Genomic DNA, 23,989 nt, shown 5'->3' with positions numbered 1-23,989 from the left:
CCACAGACTGTTTTTCAAATTTATTTAATTCATCCATCATGCTCTGAAGCCATTTGCTTTTTTATATTGGACAGATGTAATGAGATTTTGGACACTAAAAAATGTTTTTATTAAAAGTTATGACCCAGAGCTAGTTGGTAGGGGCTCTACCATAAATTGCTAGGAGTGTGTGAATTTATAAAGGATGTAGCAACATAACCTTAACCTTTTAGGACACATCATAGATTACAGGATCACTTAGACTAATATCATCTCACCACCTCTCCCCACCTTTGGCTAAATAATAATAATAATAATGTATGTGGTTATTTGATATGGTGGCTTTTCCTCTCAGTGTAGCCACAGTTAAGTCATGTTGTGCCAGGGGCTGGTGGAAACAGGTGGTTGGTGGTTGACCTGAAGGCCCTGCCTTGGTGGGCTTGGGCACATTGGTTCTTCTACTCTGCTCTGCTCTGCTCTGCTCTGCACTCTGTAACTGGAGCTGAGGGAAGTAAACAGTCACATTTCCTGTAGACAGGATGAAAGCAAATTCTGACAAACAGCAATATTATGAGGCTATGGGTGATAGTTTTCCCACTCCTTCATTGCCAAAAAGCTCTCCTCAAAACTATTCATGTGTAATAACTTCATTTTAATGTCCATATTAGCAGATTTATATTAATGTTTTACTATTTGGAAACCATCCAAAGAATAATTAGCTTATACATAGAGACTAGAACATGGCCATTAATATATACATGTAGATGATATATTATACATACCTATAATGTATAATATAAACAATAAAATACAAAGTTAAAAAAGCAATTAAATTTTGCCCACTGCCAGCTACTTCTAGAATACGCATTCTTTTCTGTATTTTTGAGCACTGCTATGAGCCAGACCCTGTACCAGCTGCAAGGGGAGACCCTCTACCAGCTGCTTAAGGGAGCTCATGGTATAATAGGCACAGATAATGTACTGAGGTCACTTGGAAGGATTTCAGTTCAAAAGGTAAAGGAACACTTCATGGAGGAGGTGGCTTTTCGCTGGGCTTGCGGAATTTGGGGAGCACTGAACTTGCAGAGATGAGGGGAAGAGCATTTCAAGCAGAGAAGACAAGACGTATGAAAGCACATACAAAACCAGCTGTTCATAGACCGCTCCAAAGAGTGAAGTTTGGCTAAAGCACAAGCTGACCTTTTGTTCTTTAAAAGGAAAAATCTCGAGTGTAAACGCCATGCTCTTATCTATAGCCACTGCTGATGTCTGTTAACTACAGGGCAATGTCTATAATTGCAGGAAGATGGACTTTAAACTTACGAATTTACCATTTCTGTATTTCCTAATCATACCCATGTTTTATTATCTGCTTATGTTAGAAACATATTCCAAGATTTTCACAGACATGGAAACAGCTCCCACCTACTGAGACCATGGAAGTGTGAACCATAGATACTGTCATCATTAAACTCATAAATCCATGTCATTTGTGTGTCATTCACTTCATCCTCATTCATCATCCCTTCCACTTTCAGAACGGCTGTTCGTTTGAGGATTTTGAAGAACGGTTTGCTGCAGCCACCTCAGTAAGAATTAGAGCCTTCTCTGGTTAACTGTTTCATGTCATTATCTCATCATTCATTTCATGCTTATCAGTTGTGCCTTGTGGTTACAGAATAGAAACCTGCCCATGGACTTTGATGAGATTTTTGAGGCAACAAAGGTAAGGCTTTGAGGTTTTTGTTAAATGAGGTTGTTTCGCTCATTCTCGTGTATTCGATGTTCTCTTCATCTAGCTTCATGAATGGCAGACTCGCTACTCTGCTCTGCTCTAGTAGGTACCTATTCAAATGTCCCCAGGAAGACTGTTAATGGACCCTGCCATGAGGTCAAATAGTGAGAGTGTATGTACACGTGTGTGCGTGCATATGTGTGTGAACAAGAGTGTGTGTTGGAGAAGGGCTAGCACCCCTTATTTTCATCCAACAGTATTTTTCAAGCCTCTAACGTGTCCCAGACATCCTAATAGATGCTATAGATGCAGAAAAGGGGCTGTCCTAAAGAAGCTCACAGTGTAACATAGTGCAATGTTACCTGGGATACGATATGACAGTAGAGCCTCACCTAGCCTAGTGTAGTGTAATATATGTAGTATAACACCATATAGTAGGAATTCAGATACATGAACAAGATGTCCCAAGTACACCATTGGTAATAAAAAACAGACGAAGCTGCTATTCAGGTATATCCTGGTATAAAATATATTAGTTGCAGCCAATATCTGTTCAAATTGATTGATATACAAGCCAATGAGCGTTACTGCTCCTAAATACAGTATTGGGAAACCTCTAGGACAAAAATCCTCAACCTTGGCAGCAAATTAGAATCATTCGGAGAGCTTTCCAAGTTCCAGTGACTAGGCTTTACCTCAAACCAATTAATTCAGAATCTTTAGGGGTGAGAAGCAGGCATCAGTATTTTTTCCCCAGGTGAGCTCAATGTGCATCCAAGGTTGAGAACCACTGATCTGGGAGTATCATGGGCAATGGCATAAGGTACAAATTGGGTTAGAAAGCCACTTTATAGGAAGCAAAACAGAAAGCCTTCTAATTTGTGTCCTGAAGGATGTGTGGGAGAAGTAATGAGTGTTCTAGATAGGAAGAGGAGCACGTGCAAGACCCTAAGATGGCCTCTTCTTTCACAACCCCCTGTGCTTTTCTCCTCAATTGATTGTGTCTCTGGGTCTGTCTTTCCATAAGCTGTCTTTCCACAAAACAGCCTGCTTATGACAATAGGAATAGGAATGGGAATGTGCCTTACTTATCTCTGTAGCCTTTGCTCTTGGTAACTGATGCATGATAGGGACTCCCATGTCTGCCCACTGAAAGGTCACAGAATTCCTTTTGCCAAAACATAGAGAATGGGTCCGTGAGAAGGTGTTTGGGGTGTCAGCCCATGACATCTCAGCCTCCATCAATGATGCTTTCAGAATTTCTCTCTAGGAAAGGCCTAGGAGTCCGGTTGTAGTGATCTAGTTGGAAGTACCAGTGTATTAATCTTGAACCAGATATTACTGAAAATCCATCCCTTGTTCATATCAAAGAATGACTGGGGAGAGAACAGGCTTGATGGAAATACTGGGGGACTACCTCCTTAAACATCAAAGCTACTTTTCCTTCACTGTCCTGTGCACCTTCCAATAACACTCTTCTTGCCCCTGGAAAATGCCCTGCGGGCGAAAAAAGGAGCAAAACTCCCATCTCCAGCTACATCTCTCTTTACCAGGAGACATTTGAAATGCCAGTAATGGAAGGGCCTTACTCTGGCAAGTAGACATCTCAAGCTGACATTCTGAATGACTTCAAATGAATGTGCATCATGGCATAACTCCTAGGAACCCAGATTTCTGGTTAGAGAATGTTGTAGAGCTGGACTTCCACTATTTAACAAGGCTAACTAAGGTTTAATAAAGTGATGCTGGTGGGCATCTGGGTCAAGTCCATTCTGGCTGCTTTTAGCTGACTGATCAGAGGTGAATCACTTAACATCAGCCTCAGCTAGCTCATCTGTGCAACACAGACAGTGACAATGATGCCTACGCTGTTGACTTTATGGGGCTCAGTGAGTATCAGACATGATGATAATGTATTTGAAAGTGTATTGCAAACTATAAAATATTTTGCAAATGTGAATTGTTAGTTTTACTCTCTTGAGGCCTTTAAAATGATTCATTAGAGCAATATTATCAGATGGAACATGGTTTATTAGCTTACAAATAAAAGGACTGGGGTTAACATGGGGAGGAGGCCTGTGGAAATAGATACTATTTCAGGTTCCTGATCATATACGGTTATTAGTATTATTTTTAATTTTATGGCCCAAGAATCCCCTTTTTCCATAAAATTTAATTAACTCAAGGTTCTATTTAAACAGCAAACCAATGGAATGAAATAACAATCTATGTTTTACGCCGCTGCATGTTTTTCTCGTTTAATCCTTGAGTGAAAATCATCTGGCAAAAGGAAAGTCTGTCTCAAGAATGAAGGTTATTTTAAAAGTTGTGCTTAAGGAGAAAATTAGCCAATAAATTATATTTATGATGTTAGTAAAAGTATGCCATGAGTTCAGCACATTTGAAATGTAAATTGTGTGACTTAATTAATAACTTCATTTTAATATTTTCCTAACACTGAAAATAGTTGTGAGCCATTTTAAAAGCATAGAGTTCTAGTCTCAAGGAAGCCCAGAAGCTTCATTTGAATTGATTAAATAAAGTTATTACTCTGAATTTTGAAGAGGGTCTAAAAGACTAGCATAGCTTCATCAAATAATATAAAATATTGCTAACATGCCAAAGAAGGCTTACCAAAGAAGAGCGTTTCAAGTCCAGCAAGATTTGGGAGAGCACTTGTGTGCTGGCCACCTCATTCCATCAGCTTCTGGGCTGTAATTGTATGAAAGAGAAACAAGATAGCCAAGAATCTTGGAAAAGGCTGTGAAATGTATGAAATTCCCACCACAGCCTTGCCCCTGTCTACCACACTGCCCTCCTCTCTCCCACCTTCATGTTGGTAACACTGAACTGCTTCCATTCCCATCTACCTACTCTGTTCCTGGCCTCTGGCCTTTTTCAGTTTCCTCTGCCTGGATGGTCTTCTTTTCTTTGTCACCTGGCTACTCTCCTTCAGGATTGAGATCCAGGCTATTTCCTTTAGAAAACCTTCTTAAACTTTGCCAAAAGCTAGTTGTGCCTCTGTATTAGTCTGTTTTCATGCTGCTGATAACAGCATACCTAAGACTGGGAAGAAAAAGAGGTTTAATTGGACTTACAGTTCCACATGTCTGAGGAGGTCTCAGAATCATGGTGGGAGGCAAATGGCACTTCTTACTCAGTGGTGGCAAGAGAAAATGCGGAAGATGCAAAAGCAGAAACCACTGATAAACCCATCAGATCTCATGAGACTTACTCACTATCATGAGAATAGCATGGGAAAGACCAGCCTCCATGATTCAATTACCTCCCCCTAGATCTCTCCCACAACACATGGGAATACTGGGAGAACAATTCAACTTGAGATTTGGTGGGGACATAGCCAAACCATATCATTCTGCCCCTGGCCCCTCCAAATCTCATGTTCTCACATTTCAAAACCAATCATGCCTTCCCAACAGTCCCCTAGAGTCTTAACTCATTTCAGCATTAACCCAAAAGTCCACAGTCCAAAGTCTCATCTGAGACAAGGCAAGTCTCTTCTGCCTATGAGCCTGTAAAATCAAAAGCAAGCTAGTTACTTCCTAGGTACAATGAGGGTACAGGTATTGAGTTATTACAGCCATTCGAAATGGAAGAAATTGGCCAAAACAAAGGGGTTACAGGGCCCATGCAAGTTTGAAAGTAAGTGGGGCAGTCAAATTTTAAAGCTCCAAAATGAACTCCTTTTACCCCAGGTCTCATACCCAGGTCATGCTGATGCAAGAGGTGGGTTCCCACAGTCTTGGGCAGCTCCACCCCTTTGGCTTTGCAGGGTACAGCCTCCCTCCTGACTGCTTTCATGGGCTGGCATTGAGTATCTATGGCTTTTCCAGGCTCATGATGCAAGCTGTCAGTGGATTTACCATTCTGGGATCTGGAGGATGGTGACCCTCTTCTCACAGCTCCACTAAGAAAAGTCCAAGTAGGGACTCTGTGTGGGGTATCTGACCTCACATTATCCTTCCATACTGCCCTAGCAGAGGTTCTCCATGAGGGCCCCGCCCCTGCAGCAAACTTCTGCCTGGGCATCCAGGCATTTTCAAATATCTTCTGAAATCTAGGTGAACATTCCCAAACTTCAATTGTTGACTTCTGTGCACCCTCAGGCTCAACACCACATGGAAGCTGCCAAGGCTTGGGGCTTCTCCCCTCTGAAGCTACAGCCTGAGCTGTACATTGGCCCCTTTCAGCTATAGCTATAGTGGCTGGGACACAGGGCACTAAGTCCCTAGGCTGTACACAGCACAAGGACCCTGGGCCAAATCCACTAAACCACTTTTTCCTCCTGGGCCTCCAGGCCTATGATGGGAGGGGCTGCCATGAAGGAGAGTCTCTGACACGGCCTAAAGACATTTTCCCGTGGTCATGGGAATTAACATTAGGCTTCTTGTTACTTATGCACATTTCTGCAGCTGGCTTGAATTTCTCCCCAGAAAATATTTTGTTTTGTTTTTTTCTATCACATAGGCTGCAAATTTTCCAAACTTTTATGCTCTGCTTCCCTTATAAATCTGAATGCCTCTAACAGCACTCAAGTGACCTATTGAATGCTTTGCGGCTTAGAAGTTTCTTCTGCTAATTATCTCTCTCAAGTTCCAAGTTCTACAGATCTCTAGGGCAGGGGCAAAATGCTGCCAGTCTCTTTGCTAAAACATAACAAGAGTCACCTTTGCTCTGGTTCCCAATAAGTTCCTCATCTCTATCTGAGACCACCTCAGCCTGAATTTTATTATCCATATTACTATCAGCATTTTCAACAAGTCTCTAGGGAGTTCCAAATTTTCTCACATTTTTCTGTCTTCTTCTGAGCCCTTCAAACTATTCCAACCTCTGCCTGTTACCCAGTTCCAAAGTTGCTTCTACATTTTCGGGTATCTTTTCAGCAATGCCCCACTCTACTGGTACCAATTTTACTGTGTTAGTCCATTTTCATGCTGCTGATAAAGACATACCCAAGACTGGGAAGAAAAAGAGGTTTAATTGGACTTGCAGTTCCACATGGTTGGGGAGGCATCAGAATCGTGGCAGGAGGCAGAAGGCACTTCTTACGTGGCAGCAGCAAGAGAAAATGAGGAAGAAGCAAAAGCAGAACCCCCGATAAACCCATCAGATCTCTTAAGACTTATTCACTATCATTAGAATAGCATGAGAAAGACGAGCCCAGTGATTCAGTTACCTCCCCCTGGGTCCTTCCCACAACATGTGGGTATTCTGAGGGACAAAATTCAAGTTGAGATTTGGGTGGGGACACAGCCAAACCAGATCAGTCTCCTTCTAGGTACTCCCACAGCACCCCATAGAGACCCCTGTTGCTATTTCTGTTGTATCATTTGAGATTATCTGCATCTACAAATTGGATGTCCTCCCCACCAGTCTGTAAACTGCCTGCAGGCTGACAGTTGGCATTTCTCATTATATTCTCAGCACATAGCACAGTGCCCAGCATCTAGCAGTTGTTGAACATTTATTTTAAAAAATATTGTGCAGTTGGAAAGAAAATTAGTCCTTATAGGGCCCTACTGTGTGCCAGGCACTATTAGTCAATCTGAAAGATGAAAGGGAAGGCAGAGCTGAGAGTGAGTTACAAGACCAAGCTTCTCTCCTTTCAGCAAAAAGGAGACTTTTGTGCTTTTCCAGCCAGGCTCAGTCAAACATCAAAGAAAGTTCTTCTATTAATATTGTCAATACATCTACAAAGGAGATATTATCATCTCCATTGCCCAGGTGAAGGAACTGTAGCTTTGAGGGGCTGCAGATATTGAAAGTAGTAGAATCCAAATATACCCCCTGTTAGGGGTAGCTACTATCTGAAGCCAGTGGTGCAGGCAGTAAAGGAATTTACAAAGACATGTGTAGGTAAAGAAAGGTAGATTTATTAGAGAAAGTATGAAAATACATTGCAATATTGCAGTGGGCAGCACAGCAGAGAAAGGGCTGTCTGCAAAGAGGCAGGGGCTGGAGAGAAGTTTTATAGGATTGTGCTGGAGGGGGCTACCTGCAAATGAAGTTGTTGTGCCCTTGGGTGGTTTGTGATTAACCATCCCTCAGAACAATTATTCATTGTTCTTCCCCATCTGGGGCCCTCCCTGACCTGGCGCCCTGTTTTTCAAGTGCTTTATCTTATCAGTACTCCACACTCCCAGGCATGGAGTGTGGGAACTTTCCCAGAGCCCAAAGCTCACTCACTTGCCAGTAGGAAAAAACATTCCCTTCTGTGGATGAACCCTAGAGATCCAGCAATGACCTGGTTAGAGCAGTTTGAGTGCAGGAGCCCCGTGTGGCAAGGCAGTAGGACTCTCCCCATTTATTCTACTAAGGGGTGTGTTTAGGTTCTCCCAGTTGGAAGCTATCACTTAAGATCTGAAGATGAGGAAAAAGTGGCTTTTTCTCAGTGGACAGGTTTGTACAAAGCATGTGATTACATGCTTGTCATAATTAAGTCAGGCCATAGACTCCCTACAGTCTATGAATACGGCAGTGTATGCAGATTAATTTCTAAGTATATCTTAAAGGGTTTCTTTAGCTGCTCTGGCTGGCCTTGTTCAGACACTCCCATATGATGGATGGCGAGATAGATGATGCAGCGTCTGCAGTGATGGAGTTCCTAGGAGTGATTAATGGTGTATACACCAGGCTGGTTTTGATGCCCTTCCTAGTATTAAATGAAATGTTTTCTTTTCCTCCACCCATGTATTTTATCTACAGATGGACTCTTTCAGAGAAAGCTATTTGACTGCATTCTCTATATTCAGAAAATTTAAATCCTGGCCTGCGTGACCTCAATGTCACGTTTCTGAGACTTAGTTTATCTATTTGTAAAAATGGGGATGATGATTCCTACCTTTCAGGGTGAATGCTGTGAATGCTATTGGGAGCCCTTACTGATGTGACCATGAAGTCATGTCTTACTTACACGTGGAAGGCATCTTGTATGTGTGGACATACTCATAAGAGAAAACGCAGTGATGGGATTGCCTCCCCGCATTGTCTCCTAGGAAAGAGAGCCGTTGCTGGCATTTGATGGTAAATAAGTGTGAAGTGATGTCATTACTGCTTATGGGAGGTGATTAATGGGCAGTCTTGGCCAAGCCTGGATAAATAGCCAGATGCAAGGAAGCAAGAATTGATTCTGGCTGCATTCAAGATGTTGCCTTTGGGATTGTGAGGTATAGTAATGACCCACCAGGATTAAGGTTTATCTAGAAATGATGAAAACCAGAAATATTTATCCCTATAAAACACTATGTGCAGGGCCCAGCAGCACCAGCTTTCTTTGTAGTTACATGATTACCTTTTTGTCTTTACAGGCTGTGACCCAATTAGAACTTTTTGGGGACATGTCCACACCCCCTGATATAACCTCTCCCCCCGTAAGTATGCATTGCTCTCTGAACCCTACACCCCTTCCCTTTCTTTTCATGTCCTCTCAGTGGCCAGAGTACGGGCTTTGAGTGAAAGAGGCCTTCTGGTGGATTTCAATGTTGACTCTTTCAAGCTGTGTGACTTGGGCAAACTAACTAGTCATTCTAACACTTAATTTGCGTGGCTGTTTAAAAAGGAGAAGTATGAGATATGCCTCTGTTTTGAGAAATAAGCAAGACCATGCATTCAGCAATGACAGGATTTGCCTGGGTGCTTGCTGTTCTGCTGGGGTCTGAGAAGAGAGGCCCAAAGGAGATGTGGTTCCTGACTACAAGGAGCACATGGTCTGGTTGGGTATGTAGGCAGGAAACTCGGGACAATACATATGATGAGGCATTTATCAGCACCTGCCCAAGTCCAGACGAGTATAGGTGGTCAGCCCAGTAAAGGAAGGACCTTCTCCCCACACCTGGTTCTGCCCGTCCCTTTCTCCTTTCCCTCTTTCTTTCCTCTCTCCCTCCTTTTTGTTTCTTCCCTCCCTTCCAGCCTGCCCTTCAGCTTTGCAGACCATGACCTGGGCCTCACTGAGCTTCTCAAGAAGCTCTGGACTCCCAGCCACAGCTTCAGCCAGGGTATCTCAGTCAATGCTTGCAAAAGGACAGAGATTGCATGGAGCCCTAATTTGAAAATGAAAAGAAGAAAATAGAATTAATTAAAACCAAAGCAAAATAGAATCCCTGTGCTGGATGCATTCAAAACCAACCCTGCAGCCACTGCAAAGAAAAGAGCAGAGATAGCCCCTCCAGCCCCTCCCCTGCCCATTCCCAGAGGAGGGCAGAGAGCAGTCAGCCGCAGCTGCACCAGCTGAAGCTGCCGGGAGGGGACAGCTCCTCTGGGCACTGCGCAGTTGTGCAAACCGAGGGATGGTGCTATGGTTCATTGGCATGATGCGCCTCACAGAGAAGAGGCTGTAACCTCACCACTGAGGACAGATGGCACAAGACACTGCTGCCCACTGCTGCCGCTAGGGAATCTAGGCACAGCTGCCCTGCTGCCAACACCTGGTGTCCAAGGCAGCCTTGAGGGAGGGTACCACAGCCTCTGTCCCCAAAGAAGCTGGACGGCTCTAACTATTCTCATTTTCCCCTTTATCCTGGGCTAACAACTTCATCCTGGGAACTTGGAGTCAGAACTGCAGTACTATGCAGCTGGAAAGGGCTGAAGAGATCTTCTAACCTTATCCCCTTCATTATACAGATGAGCAAACTGAGTCCCAGACAGGACATGTGACTCACGCAAGGTCACAAAGGGGGAAAAAAAAGAACAGCACTGACTGTGTTTAAAAGTGCTTAACACAGCAGCTCGTGGCTGTGTTTCTGGCCCTGAACCCAAGTGCAGTCCAAATGGGTATTTAATAATCCTCAGAACAATGCCATTCGTCCCGCAAGCTGCTAGTCTAAAAATGGCCTTGTCTAATTGCCATGATTTCAGGATTAATTGCTTGCCCCAGCCTATTCCAAGGGGAAAAAAAAAGAATATTACAACATCAAACAGATTTATACTCTATAGGCAAAAGCCTGCTGTAAATGGGTGTGGACGTAATAAAAAATTCTGAGTACTGATGTTTTCATTTCTGTATCCCCCATCTTGCCCACCAGTTCATGCAGCAGACCTTTTTGGAATTCTAGCATGGACTGGGCCCTGTAGAATTTTCAGTGGTGTAAACATTGTTTCTTGTTGTCTTCTTGACAATATTTATTTCTTTTTGCAAGTGAAGATTCAGGCAAAATCCAGGGGGTTGGTGGGGGGAGCACCAGGATACAAGGTAGGGTCTGTGCTCCACTTGCTACATTTTATTTGTTGATTTAGTCAGCAACTGTTCATGGACCATGTATTAAATTGCAACCCCTGAGCTGGGCACACAGTAGGTCTTGAGTGGATGTATTTGAATTTGCACTGGCCACCTCTAAAGGGTGAATGCCAAATATTATGGAAAACTTGATAGCCTTTAAACACCGGCCAGGGAGTAAGGGCTCAAGCTAAATCATTAGGTTACTGGCCATTATTTGCCAAGCACCTACTATATACCTATGCATGATGCTAAAAATTTAAGTAATATAAAATAAATACATTATCTCACTTAATCCTCAGAGTTGCTCTGGAGGTATCATTTCCCATTTTATAAGTAAGGTGTATGTAACAGCGTAAGTGGTTTGAACTGTGACCCCCCTCTGCCTGCCGCTTAATTCCTACATCTGCTACCTCCCAGCCTTGATGACTGCTAAGCCAGGTCTCATGTGTCCTCTGCCTCTCTCTGTCTGGCAGACTCCTGCAACTCCAGGTGATGCCTTTATCCCATCTTCATCTCAGACCCTTCCAGCGAGTGCAGATGTGTTTGGTTCTGTACCTTTCGGCACTGCTGCTGTACCCTCAGGTAAGCCCTCTTCCACCCGCTTCCCTTCCTTTGGCCTTCACTCAGCAAGAGAGAGAAAGAGATTACAGAGCCAGCCACCAAATGATGACAAAACACCGCTATTCTCTCCTGTGACACTTCAGGTGACATTGAGAAGCTGCCATTTAGAGGGGAAGGTGGTGGTGGGGTCCAGAGCTCTGGGATGTTACTGGCCTGGAATTCACTGATGTCTGTCACCCAGAGAGTTCAAGATTCTATTACTCAAGTGTACAGCTTTTGGGAGCGTGGTGTACATACAGCTATGCAATTAGCCCAGGTCCATTTCCACTCTTCCACCTCAGCCTGGAGAGGAAGCAATAAGCAGGGGAGGACACGGAGTCAGCTTTCCGTAGACCTCTTGAGACCTGATGGATGGAAGGGATCTGCCTTACTTGGTGCTGACTCAAGGAAAAGGGAGTGTTCCCAGACAAAGTGGGGAGCACCCTATGGGACAAGAGCAAACTGCTGGCTGTGAGTTGGGAGAATAATGAGACTCTTGGTGAGTTAGAAAGTATGTGTTCTGTTTTTCAAATAGTCTTTAAATGTATTTACTGCCTTTACAGCAGGGTAAAAATATGTAGAGTAGCAGTGTTGCAGGCGAGTTACAAATGGATGGAGCCCAACAATCTTACCTTGTTTCCATGGCATGAGGCGTTCCATGTGGCCAGGCCACTGGACTTGGAAATAGCCGAAGGTGGTTTAGTTCTGTTTTTCACATACATGGGACCTTAAAGGGTTTTGTAGTTTTCTTTAACTACGTATTTGAAATCTGTGGCTTTGTCTTTCTTGCCTTTATTCTTATAAATGGCAAATAGAGTTGTTTGAATATTTTAGAATACAAATCTTCGTGCATTTTTTCTATAATTACTTTTAATTACATACTGTTAGAAGCAAATTCTTGCCACCAAATATAAACTGTGCTTTTATTCAAAGTAAATTAAAAATGCATACCCTGTTCTAAAATAGCTACAGTTATTACTCGTGAGCTAAGGGATCATTATGAACTTTTAGAAGCAATAGAGGTTGGTAACCCTTGGATCTAACTTACAGTTTAGACTGCAGGTTGCCTAGAAATGTATTCAATTGTGAAGTTTCCCAATCTAATCTTTAAAAGGGGATAGTGATGATTACTAGTTTTCCTTACCTAAAATAGATAATAAAATATCCATGGGGCTAGTATAATAGCACATGCCATTTTAAATAAGAGTAAGAGTTTTGGGGAGAAATGCACCACCCTTTTATGCTTGAGTCTTGTGTTCAGAATGCCCATGCTCTGTCCTCATTGTCTTATCTATAAAGGGTATGCTGGGACAGATGATGGGAACTCTAGGCCCAAAACGTACTAATTTGCAGGCATGTTTATTTCAAAAATGCTCACCAGGTGCCCTCTATGTGCCAGGTCCTGTTGTAGGTGGTTAGGATGTGTGAGTCAACACAACAGGCAAAGGGCTTACCTTCTACTGGGTAGACAGGAAATAACATAAAAATAAGTAATTTGCACAATATGTTTAAAAATGAGAAGTGATAGGGACAAATAAAATGCAGAGCAGAGTATGGGGGCTTTTGAGCGCAGGCAGAGGGCAGGTGTCAGTGGAGCCACTGTGCTCATGAGGGGCTCTTGCCTAGGTGAAGTGTGAGAGGATTAGTACGGGCAGGAAAATCTCAAGTAGGCATCAGAGTCCAGGGTACTCCAGGCAGAGGAATGACTTGGACCCCGAGTCTCCATTCCCTTCTCTATAAATGAGAAGATGGGACTAGATGCAATTTTATATCTCTTCCACCCATAACATTTGATTAAAAACACCCTGAGGACCTACCTGGGTGTATTAGTCCATTCTCACGCTGCTAATAAAGACATACCCGAGACTAGGCAATTTACAAAGGACAGAGGTTTAATGTACTCACAGTTTCACATGCCTGACAATCATGGTGGAAGACAAAGGAAGAGCAATGAAATGTCTTACATGGTGGCAGGCAAGGGGGATTGTGTGCAGGGGAACTTCCCTCTATAAAACCATCAGATCTCGTGAGACTTACTCACTACCATGAGAACAGTGTGGGGAAAACCACCCCCATGATTCAGTTATCTCCACCTGGGAGAGACACATGGAGATTATTACAATTCAAGGTGAGATTTGGGTGGGAACACAGCCAAGCCATATCACCGGTCACAGCACAGTCACAGCACTACTCCAGGGCCTCTCCCAAACCTGTACCAGATTAGGGACTTGGAAGACCTGGGTTTTAGTCTTGCTGCTTAACCGGCCACATTGGAAGCTGTGGACAAGCCACTTCCACGTATCTAGGTTTCCTTTCTTTGGCTGCTAAAAGTTTCGTAGATTACCTCCAAGACTTCAACTTTTAGAACACAAGTCTAAAATTAATTTCAATTAGCATGTTTTTGCTTCCTGACTCTAGTTAAGATAACAAAACCGGCTTCAGTTGGTGTTAAACTGTGTGCTCTATTCCTCCCTTAACTGGCCATAAAAATTTCTGCTGCTGTTGAATCCCAATCTTCCTGTTAATAATTGTCCAGCCGGTGACAAAGAGACAGGGGAGTGAACTGGAGTATGTGATATACAATGGAGGGTCTGGCCGCTGGGGGCTTTTGAATCTGATGGGCCAGGTTTGAATCCTGATTCAGCCATTTATTTCTAAGCTTTAGACTCCTGGGCAAATTACTTGACCTGTCAGAGTCAGAGTTTCTTCATCTTTATAACTGGGTGTAAAATAATACTTACTTTGCAACAATATCGTGAGAATTAAATGGATCACTACACTAACTGCAGCTGCAGAAGCTATATCACTACACACTGAAAAATGCTGGCACATCATTGATATTTGGTATAGAATATGCTGTATTATTATGATTATTCTGATTTCTACAGTAGAGGAATATATGTCCTGTTCTGTCTATATTTTTTCCTTTTTCTGGGGATTAATGACTGTAATGAAGTTTAGGTCTTCAGCCTCTTGACTGCTCATGGCAGACAGCAGGAGAATGAGTGGCATGGAGAATGCACTCTGTATGAATACAGGCTCTGCCACTGGCCAGCTGCGTCATACTCAAATATCTTCTGAGCCTCAGGGAACTTACGGGTAAAGTGGGGATTATCATACCTCTACCTCATAGAGTTTTTCTAAGGATTGCATGAGTAAATGCAAGTTGTAGAATACGTACAGCAGTTCCTGGCTGTGCTTACATGAGTAAGCACTCAACAGATATTTGCTACATGGTTGTTCAGGAGCCTCGGATCTGCTACTCATACCGTGTGTAGCTGCATCAAGTCTTTCCCTCATGGAGTTGCCATTTCTCCTGTACAAATTAAAGAGATAGCAATCACACTTACCCCAGAGGCTTGTGGAAAGGATCAACTTCACAAAAATGTAAGCTCCACAGGATGAGAATTTTTTTTTTTTTTTGGCAACTGTTTTGTTCTTTGTTATGTCTCCGGAGACTAAAGCAGTGATTGGCACCTAGTAGAGATATTTTTGAATGAATGAATCCATCAAATGAGTTAATGTAGATAAGAGACATCATGCAAGTTCTGTATTAATGTTGGAGGAGTTCCTTAGGTTTCAGTGCTTTTCTTATATTTCAGTCTCCTTTTTTTCTTCTTTCAAATAATGGGGCTATCCCCAGGTGTCAGCATCTGGCTATAAATTACAATTTTCAACACTTTAAAAAAATCTAACTGTAAGGCAGCAAGGCAGGTGTTCCCTTTCACTTCACAGCAAGGAGATTTATGATTGATCTGAACTTCATGGTATAAACAGATGCTCCTGGGCACCTCTTCTCTCCACTATTGGACATTAATAGTAAACAGTTAACAAGCTGCTAAGTGGCTGCAGTGGCAGCCACCAAGTGGCCCCCTGTGTCCAGTGCCACCACTGTCCTACTGCCGACGTGTCCCTTCACTCATGCAGAAAACCATGCGGCCAGAGAGCCTTAACTCACAGGCCGAGGAGAGCCAGGCTGCAGGGCCGCCCTAGGAAAAGTGAGTGGAACCTGCAAGCTCCTAAACATGATACCTAATTACCCTGTGCTACCTTTTTTCTTTCGAATATAGTACTTTGATCTGGAGCAGATGGCATGAAGCCAGAGAGACATGCTAATAGCTGTCTCCAGAAAAGTGTGTACAGCCCATCTGTTAGTTCCTTGTAGAAAAAAAAAAGATGGGAGGGGAAAAAATCCTGCCACTGACAGTAGAATCATCAGCAATCACAGCACTTACAGATTGTGGGTTTAATTATACACTGGGAATAATGCAGTGAACATATTGACTAGGACTCATTCACCTCTGTGTAGGGCCTTTCTCCAGTCCCAAACCACGCTAGGCAGAGTGTAGAGAGAGGATAAAGGGTTCCTGCCAGCAGGTGGTGTCTAGTCTCATCAGGGAAGACAGAATAACCAGGAAATTCCAATGCAGTGTGACAAGTGTCATGACAGAGGTGAGCACAGGGGATTGTGGAAGCCCAGAGAAGGACCAGAGGAGCTGACAGGAGCAAGAAGACTTCCAGCAGAGGTGATAGCAAACAGAATCTCCAAAAGCAAATCAGGGTTAGACATGCACCAAAGCAGGGGGATGGCTTTCCAGGCAGATGGGTCAGCAGAGACAAGAGATGGCATGTTGGGTTTCATTTGCAACTGCTGGAGGGCAAGGTGCAGTGAGGATATGAATTGAAGATAGTGATGAAGAGGTGAAATGGGCTGACCCCCAAGAGCCCATAGCCAAGCTAAGGCATCTGAGTCTTATACTCAAGACAACGAAGTACCATATTTACAATATAAAACAGTCCTTCATGGCAGTGAGGAGGGTGCAATAAAAGCAAATTCAAAAATAGGCTGATGACGAGGGAGTGAAAACATCCACTCACTCACCAAAATGGGCATCAGGTCTTGGGTGGTTGAATCCATGGGTAGTTCTACCTGCAGACCCAGCACCCCCTTCTTATTGCAAATGTTTGCAATACCTCCTTTCATACTTGAAATGAATTTCATAGATAATGTAGCCTAGCTATACAATTTTTCAAGATGAATATAATTATCTAACTGTAATATAAGGCAGAAAGAAAAGAAAGATAATTTGTAATATAAATATGTGTATTTAAATAAGGAAATACTCAGGCATGATAACACTAGAAGACATAACAAACCATCAGATGTATACACCTATAAGTAGAATCCCTATTGAAAGCCACAGCTGTAAGTCCAGGCTGATACAGAAGTGTCATGTGGCTATACAACTATGAGAAGGGTTTCTCTCGGGGACTGCCATTTTCCAAAATAGTGAACACCTCTTGACAGTGTTCCAAACCAAAAGATACAGTCTTCTCTCATGTGCACAGTTGCTGAATTCCTAGAAAATTAAATGCATTAAAATCAAGCACAAAGATGACTGAATTTCCACGTAATTCAAAGTCGATTCTAGGTGCAAATGATCATAAGTGGGATGTGGAATAATGCTTCGTTGTACGCATTGGTCTCACACATAATAGGATGTGTACTGTCAATGCTTGGGCCTCCAAAATCCCAGTATTGCCACCCCCTCCACTTAGGACAACCAAAACAAACCCCACAAATTTCCTAACCACCCCTAGGGGGCAGTAGCACTCCCATTGAGAACCACTGGGCTATATCAAAGTAAATCAGAAAACAAGATAGCATTGCAGGATTCTTCATCTGTTGGTAGATTCAAGTCACTACATTATTATGCCATGGGCGAGGCAAGCTAAGCAAGCTTCACTTTTGAAATTTCAGCTCCAGTGCCTCTTCACCCCTCTTATTTCAGTGCAGTTGGACAAAGTGGTCTTACAAGATATTCTCCATTTTGTTTGTTGACATCCTTGTCACATTACACAAAAGTATTTAACACTACCAGATATGAGCAAGAAGTCAAAGTGTCCTTTAGGTGCCTCTCTGGAGCCTCCTCTTAGGGAAGCATGGCATGAGAAGGAATGGGCACCTTGCAAGGAAAATGATCAGGCCTTGAACGTTGGCTCTAGCCTGTATCTGCCAGCTGAAGGTGACTGGAGCATGGAGTGAGGCACCCTGCGTTTGATCTCTCTGGGTTCACAAGAGTAAGTGAGATGACTCATGATGTGATCAATGCCATAACGCCTACCAATTGTCCCTTTGGAAGTTGCTAGGATACTCTGCATCCATTCCTCTTTTTTTCCTGGTCTCACTACACTGCATCTGCACATTCTTACTGACAGCCATGGAAAGGCTTGTTTTGAGAGGCCAGGCAAAGCTGGCTTCTCTGTTCTCTGCTCTGCCCAGCCTGGGAACTTGTTTCTCAGGCTCAACTGCACATACAGGTGGCTTCTGTGCCCCCTGAGAAGGGTCGGGACTCCTGGAAGCGCATGGGAGTTTCCTACAGGCGCAATATGCTAAGACAATCAAATGGTAGGCAAGGTCTATTAACTGCAAAGATCAGAAATTGGTCTTGGCCATCTGGGTGAGGCGGTGTGTGGCACAAAGGAAGGAACCCTGGCTTTCAGGGAACAGACAACCTCAGTTTGATCCTGCTCCTACCTCATGTAACTTGAATGACCTTAAGCAAGTTGCTTTTCCTTGAGCACCAATTTCCTTATCCCTAAAATAGAAATAATAATACCTACCCTGCCAGGATTTTGTGAAGACATAAAACACCTACTAGTGTACCTGGCATGATGTAGGCATTTAATAAGTGGAGCGTGTTGCTGTTACTATTATGTTACTATTATTATTGTAAAAAGTGGCACTTGTGCTCCTGTTAAAATGTATATGTCTCACCTAAAAAGAATAATGCAGTGAACAATTGTCATGGTAATACATATGAGTACAAGCTATGGAGTTTTGCAATGTCTAACCTATACTGATGTATGAGGTGCCCCTGAGTGAACAATAACCTTCATTTCTTTTTTCCTTTTTTGAGACAAGTGTCTCACTCTATTACCAGGCTAGAGTGCAGTGGTGTGATCATAGCTCAGTGCTGCCTCAAACTTTTGGGCTCAAGTGATCCTTCTGCCTCAGCCTCCTGAGTGCTGGGACTATGGGACTATGAGCATGTGCCACCATTCCTGGCTACTTTTTTAAAATTTTTGGTAGAGACGAGGTCTTGCTATGTTGCCAAGGCTGGTCTCAAACTCGGAGCCTCAAGCAATCCTTGCACCTGGACCTCCCAAAGTGTTTGGTTTACAAGCATAAGCCAGCACATCTGGCCCTATTTTTTTATTCTCTAAAACTAGAATAATAATAATACAGAAATCATGCATAATACCTCTAGCTACCATTTATTACATGTCTGTTGTGTATCAAGCAACGTAGTAAGTAACTTTCTAGGCTCTATGTGATCCAAACCATACTAGTAGCTAACATTTACTGAATGTTGATCCTGTGTCAGGTACAATTCTCTACACGTTAAATATATACTTTCAATCTTCAAATCAACAAATAAGATAGAAGGTATTTATATCCATTTTACAAATGTCTTGGAGCCTTAGAGAGGATAAGAACTGCTCCCCAAATTACATCGATAAAAAGTGGCAGTTTGAATTTTAGCCTAGGTCTCTCAAACTCCAACATTCAGATTCTTACTCACTTTGCACACTGCCTCAGGCCTGCGAAGTAAGGTATTATAACCAGGTTTTACAACAAAGAGACAGACTCTTAGAGAGCTTACCCAATTAAGAGGGTCCTAAGTGCAGCAGGAAGGGGAGGCAAGGTCAAAACCCAGGCTGGCCTGCCTTCCGTCCTTCTGCTCTTTCCCTGAGACACACAGCTTCTGAGGCTATGAGATTTTGGAAACCTTTAACAACTATAGAAATGTGATTATTAGCATTCTAGTTTTTGCTTACAGATCATCTCCTCAGAGAGGCTTTCCCTGACCACTTCTCTAGGATAGAGGCTCCATGAGAGCAAGGACTTTTGTTCATCTTGGCATCCCCAGTCCCAGGCGCACAGTCTGGCACTTGGTTGGTGCACGATACATTTCTGTCAATTACCTGAGTCCATGCATCCTTCTTTCCCAGGACACCTGACTCTCCTTTTTCATTCTCTCAGGTTACGTTGCAATGGGCGCTGTCCTCCCGTCCTTCTGGGGCCAGCAGCCCCTCGTCCAACAGCAGATGGTCATGGGTGCCCAGCCACCAGTCGCTCAGGTGATGCCGGGGACTCAGCCCATCGCATGGGGCCAGCCGGGTCTCTTTCCTGCCACTCAGCAACCCTGGCCAACTGTGGCCGGGCAGTTTCCGCCAGCCGCCTTCATGCCCACACAAACTGTTATGCCTTTGCCAGCTGCCATGTTCCAAGGTCCCCTCACCCCCCTCGCCACCGTCCCAGGCACGAGTGACTCCACCAGGTCAAGTCCACAGACCGACAAGCCCAGGCAGAAAATGGGGAAAGAAACGTTTAAGGATTTCCAGATGGCCCAGCCTCCGCCCGTGCCCTCCCGCAAACCCGACCAGCCCTCCCTCACCTGTACCTCAGAGGCCTTCTCCAGTTACTTCAACAAAGTCGGGGTGGCGCAGGATACAGACGACTGTGATGACTTTGACATCTCCCAGTTGAATTTGACCCCTGTGACTTCTACCACACCATCGACCAACTCACGTGAGTGCCCCTCACTTAAGACACAAAACCCAATGAGAGCTGTAACTCATGTCTGGAAGCGGGGTTTCTGGGATGTAAGAACTCATCTCACTTGCATTAATCAGGTTTCTTTGTTTATATTAATACTACTGCTACTACTAAGAGCTACCAAATTAGGTACCAGTGATAACATACAAACCTTCTTCATATGTTCCACGTTTATTTTTAGACTTATAGTAATGCTTAATGACAAGTTTTGTTAGACCTGTTTGACAGATACTGAAAGTGAGGCCCAAAGACGAAGACAGTAGACAAAGTGGTATTGAATTGAATGTAAGCCTGGTATTTTTCCACCAAAACTAAGATTTTGTTAGTTTGCTCATTCATTTGCTCCTTTATTTATGTATAGCCAGATTATGACACACAGATTTTGGTGTGGCTTATTGAAATAAAAATGAATGCAAACTTAAAATATTTTGGGAACAAGTTTTAAACATTAGAATATAAAATTAAGATCAAGAGAAAACTTAGGGCAGAGATACAGCAACCATAAGGTCTTAAATAGCCTTTATAGTTGAAGGCTCATTTTGGCTCAAAGCTTCTGGTAGTTAAAGAGAACAAAAAGATGGTGCAGAAGGAAGTTCTGGACTGGGAACCTGGAGATCAGATTTATTGGTGACCAGTTTTGTGTCTTGGGACAAGTCACTTTATTTCTGTGAGCCTCAGTTTCCCCATCTGTGAAAGCGACGGGTTATTAAAAGGATTCAGTGGTATATATGCGCCAACATTATAGACCTCCCAGAATTTGAAGTATCTTTTATCTTCATTATTAGCACATGTTAAGTGGTTTTGTGCAGTCCTGGACCAGGGTTCTGGTGTTGACTCCTCCACCATAAGCTGTGTCTTTGGGCAAGCATGTGACTTCTCTGAGACTCAGTTTTCTCATCAGGAAAAAAATGAATTAGCTGGGATGAGCAGTGTGCATCCTTCTAGTTCCAGCTTTCAGTGAGTCTCCTCCAACTCACATTTCTTCTGCAAATATCTGGAAAATAGTGACCGTGCAGCCAAATCATAATCCAGATACACTTGAGCATGACACAATTCAGGAAGGTGTTCTGGTGACTCAAGCATGTGCCTTGACACTTGATAAGAGGAAAGAAAAGGCTCATGCTACAGTGAGTTTGGTGGTTTCATTACTGTCACAGGTGATACGGATCACTGCGTGGCCAATACTGTGAACTGTCAAAAAAAAAAATAATAACAACCCATGTTAATACAATTAGATTGTGTCATTTTAGCCAGGTTCAGAATGCTATTCTAAAAACGAATACCCTCAATGTGTATAAACAACCCACTTGCACTCAGGCCGTATGATCTACATAGTGGCAGCATCTCTATTTATGCAGACTCACAGGATTTCAATGAGGAATAATGAATACAAAATGAAATGTTAAAGAAATGGCAGCCCTGCATAAATAAGCAAGTATCTTTTTTAAAACAAACATCTCTCTTTCAGTGGACTTGTTTGCCAGCTAAAGAGGAGAGTTTCAGTTCTTTGAGGACAGGAACTGTCTCCATCATTCCTACACTTCTTGTAATGGTAGCTTAGAGCCTGGCACATGGAGGCATGTGGGAAAGGGTAAAGAGAGTGAAATAAAACAGAGAGCACTTAGCTGCTGTTGTACTTTAGAGCAGTTCTGGCAACCTCAGGACTATTGACATGTTGGGCCAGATAATTCTTTGTTGCAGAGGCCGTCCCAACGTAGGATGTTTAGCAGCAACCCTGGCCTCTAGTCACTTTATTAGGGAAACATACATCCCCTTCCTCTAGTGTTGAGAGTCAAAAATGACTCCAAGCATTGCCAAATGTCCCCTAGGGAGAAATTACCCCATACTGAGAACCACTGTTTAGAGTATTAGAAGCATCCTATAAAACCTTCTAAAGGTTAAGACACTTGCATAAATAAACTCCTTTTTATGCTTCCCATTGATTTCTTTGGGTAAGTCTGAACAGTATACCTGCCAGAACTGGCAGCTCAGCTTGTGTTTTCAACCTTTAGTAAGCAATAAACCACTTCAAATACAATTCAGGATCTAATTAAGCTAATATTTATTAAACATCTACTACGCATTAGGGTGTCTGCATATAGCTTTAAACCCACTTTCAATATAGTTTGTTCCATAGTCCTTTCCTGAAACAAAACAGATTTCATTGCAAAATTTTTCAAAAACTTACTGTTTTATTTTCAATAAAATTAATAAAACCAGTCTTTATATCCTCTGACCTATCAGTAGCCCCTTAAGAATGTTTTGGGTAGAAGATTGGTTGGATCCAAAGTGAACCTCAATAGACACAGAAAAGCACAGTTGGACTGGGTAGTGTAGACAGATCTCTGGTCAATGCCAGTGCTGCTGTTTCATAGCTGTGTTAACTCTTAGCAAGTCACCTCACCTCTCTGAGCTGCAATTTCTTCATCTGGGGAAAAAAAAACATAAATAACAATGTGCAGGTATTTGTATTAGAGTGTATAATGGGTGGGAAGTGCCTAGCAGAGTGTCCAACTCATTGGCGCATTTTGAATAATAAACGAGAAAATAGCATTATTTTTCTAAATATAGATTCACAGGGTAAAAAGTATGCACTAAGTTTTACAATCATCATTCACTGTCTGATTTCTAAGCTCTATAACATTAGGAAAATTCAGCTATTAAATCAAACCATGACACCCCCTCACTTGGGTCTTAGCCAGTGGCCGGTATTTTCAATGACAAATTAGAAATCATTAAAAGAAGAGTGGTATCAAATGACATATTTGTTCTAATCCTCTAAAACAAATGAGAGGAGATGTGGATGGGTCAGCCCAGCAAATGCATATCCTTTATCTTTATATAATCAAGTACCAGCTGTGAAGTTGCCATCAGCTACATCCATTTTCCCAGATCACTGAGATACTTACTCTTTATTCAACATGTGTTTATTGAATACCTACTATGTGCTGGGATTCAGAACCTGGTTCTACCAGTTGCCGTGAGCAAATTAGCAAACTTCACTTTCCTTATCTGTCAAATTAGGATAACCTGTACCTCAAAGAGGTTTTATGAGGATTAGAGATATTGTCTGTAAAATTTCTAACAGTGTTTGACACATGAAAGGCACTCAGTAAATGTGCCCTCTGATGAAACACAGAAAGAAGAAAGCAAACCCAGCAGTTCTTAGCTTGATCGTGCATCAGAATAACCTGTTGTGGGTTGTTTAAACACAGAGTCTCTGATTTAGTAAATCTGGGGTAGGGTCAGAGAATTTCACTTCTAACAAATCACCAGATGCTACTGCTGCTGGTCCAAGGACCATCCTTTGAGAACTACTGCTTTACTTATCAGTATGGACAAGCTCCTTCCTAAAATCAGATGTGTGAGAAGAAAGATCAGTATGTACAGAGGAAGAATTCAAATATTCAGCTGATTCAACCTGGGATAGGAAGAGGAATCCTAAGATTTGACTTCAATATAAGCAGATTCCTGAGTTTTCTTTGGGATAAATTGATTGCAGCCAGGCATTTAAGGTATTTCCTCTTTTTCTGTGGTCTCTGTGTAGCTCCAACCCCAGCCCCTAGACAGAGTTCTCCATCCAAATCATCTGCATCCCATGCCAGTGATCCTACCACAGATGACATCTTCGAAGAGGGCTTCGAAAGTCCCAGCAAAAGCGAAGAGCAAGAAGCTGTAAGTGAGCAGTTTGCTATTTGTTTGTGTTTTTTCCTTAAAATTAAAACCTCTGTAACTGAGATGGATAATGCATGAGGAAGCCTACCTAGAAAAGAATGCTGACTCAATCTCATAAGTTCTCATTGGGTTGCTAAAGGGG

General features: G+C 42.8%; 1 protein-coding gene across 7 annotated transcripts in view; it reads left to right on the top strand.

The window, feature by feature from the left end:
- The window catches only part of DAB1 (DAB adaptor protein 1), a 1,258,287-nt gene that overhangs the window by 1,218,105 nt on the left and 16,193 nt on the right, over positions 1-23,989 (top strand). For all 7 annotated transcript variants that reach the window (XM_012442604.2, XM_064372403.1, XM_064372402.1 and 4 more), the window contains 4 exons: positions 9,043-9,105; positions 11,423-11,531; positions 19,597-20,145; positions 23,720-23,847. In XM_012442604.2, coding sequence (XP_012298027.1) covers positions 9,043-9,105; positions 11,423-11,531; positions 19,597-20,145; positions 23,720-23,847 — 849 coding nt within the window. The remainder of the gene's footprint in view (positions 1-9,042; positions 9,106-11,422; positions 11,532-19,596; positions 20,146-23,719; positions 23,848-23,989) is intronic.

The sequence above is a fragment of the Aotus nancymaae genome, unplaced genomic scaffold, assembly GCF_030222135.1.
Source record: "Aotus nancymaae isolate 86718 unplaced genomic scaffold, 86718_ANA_hifiasm-v0.15.2.pri h1tg000007l, whole genome shotgun sequence".
Classification (NCBI taxonomy): domain Eukaryota; kingdom Metazoa; phylum Chordata; class Mammalia; order Primates; family Aotidae; genus Aotus; species Aotus nancymaae.
Note: the sequence above shows the minus strand (reverse complement) of the source record. Positions and strands in the feature narration are given on the sequence as shown.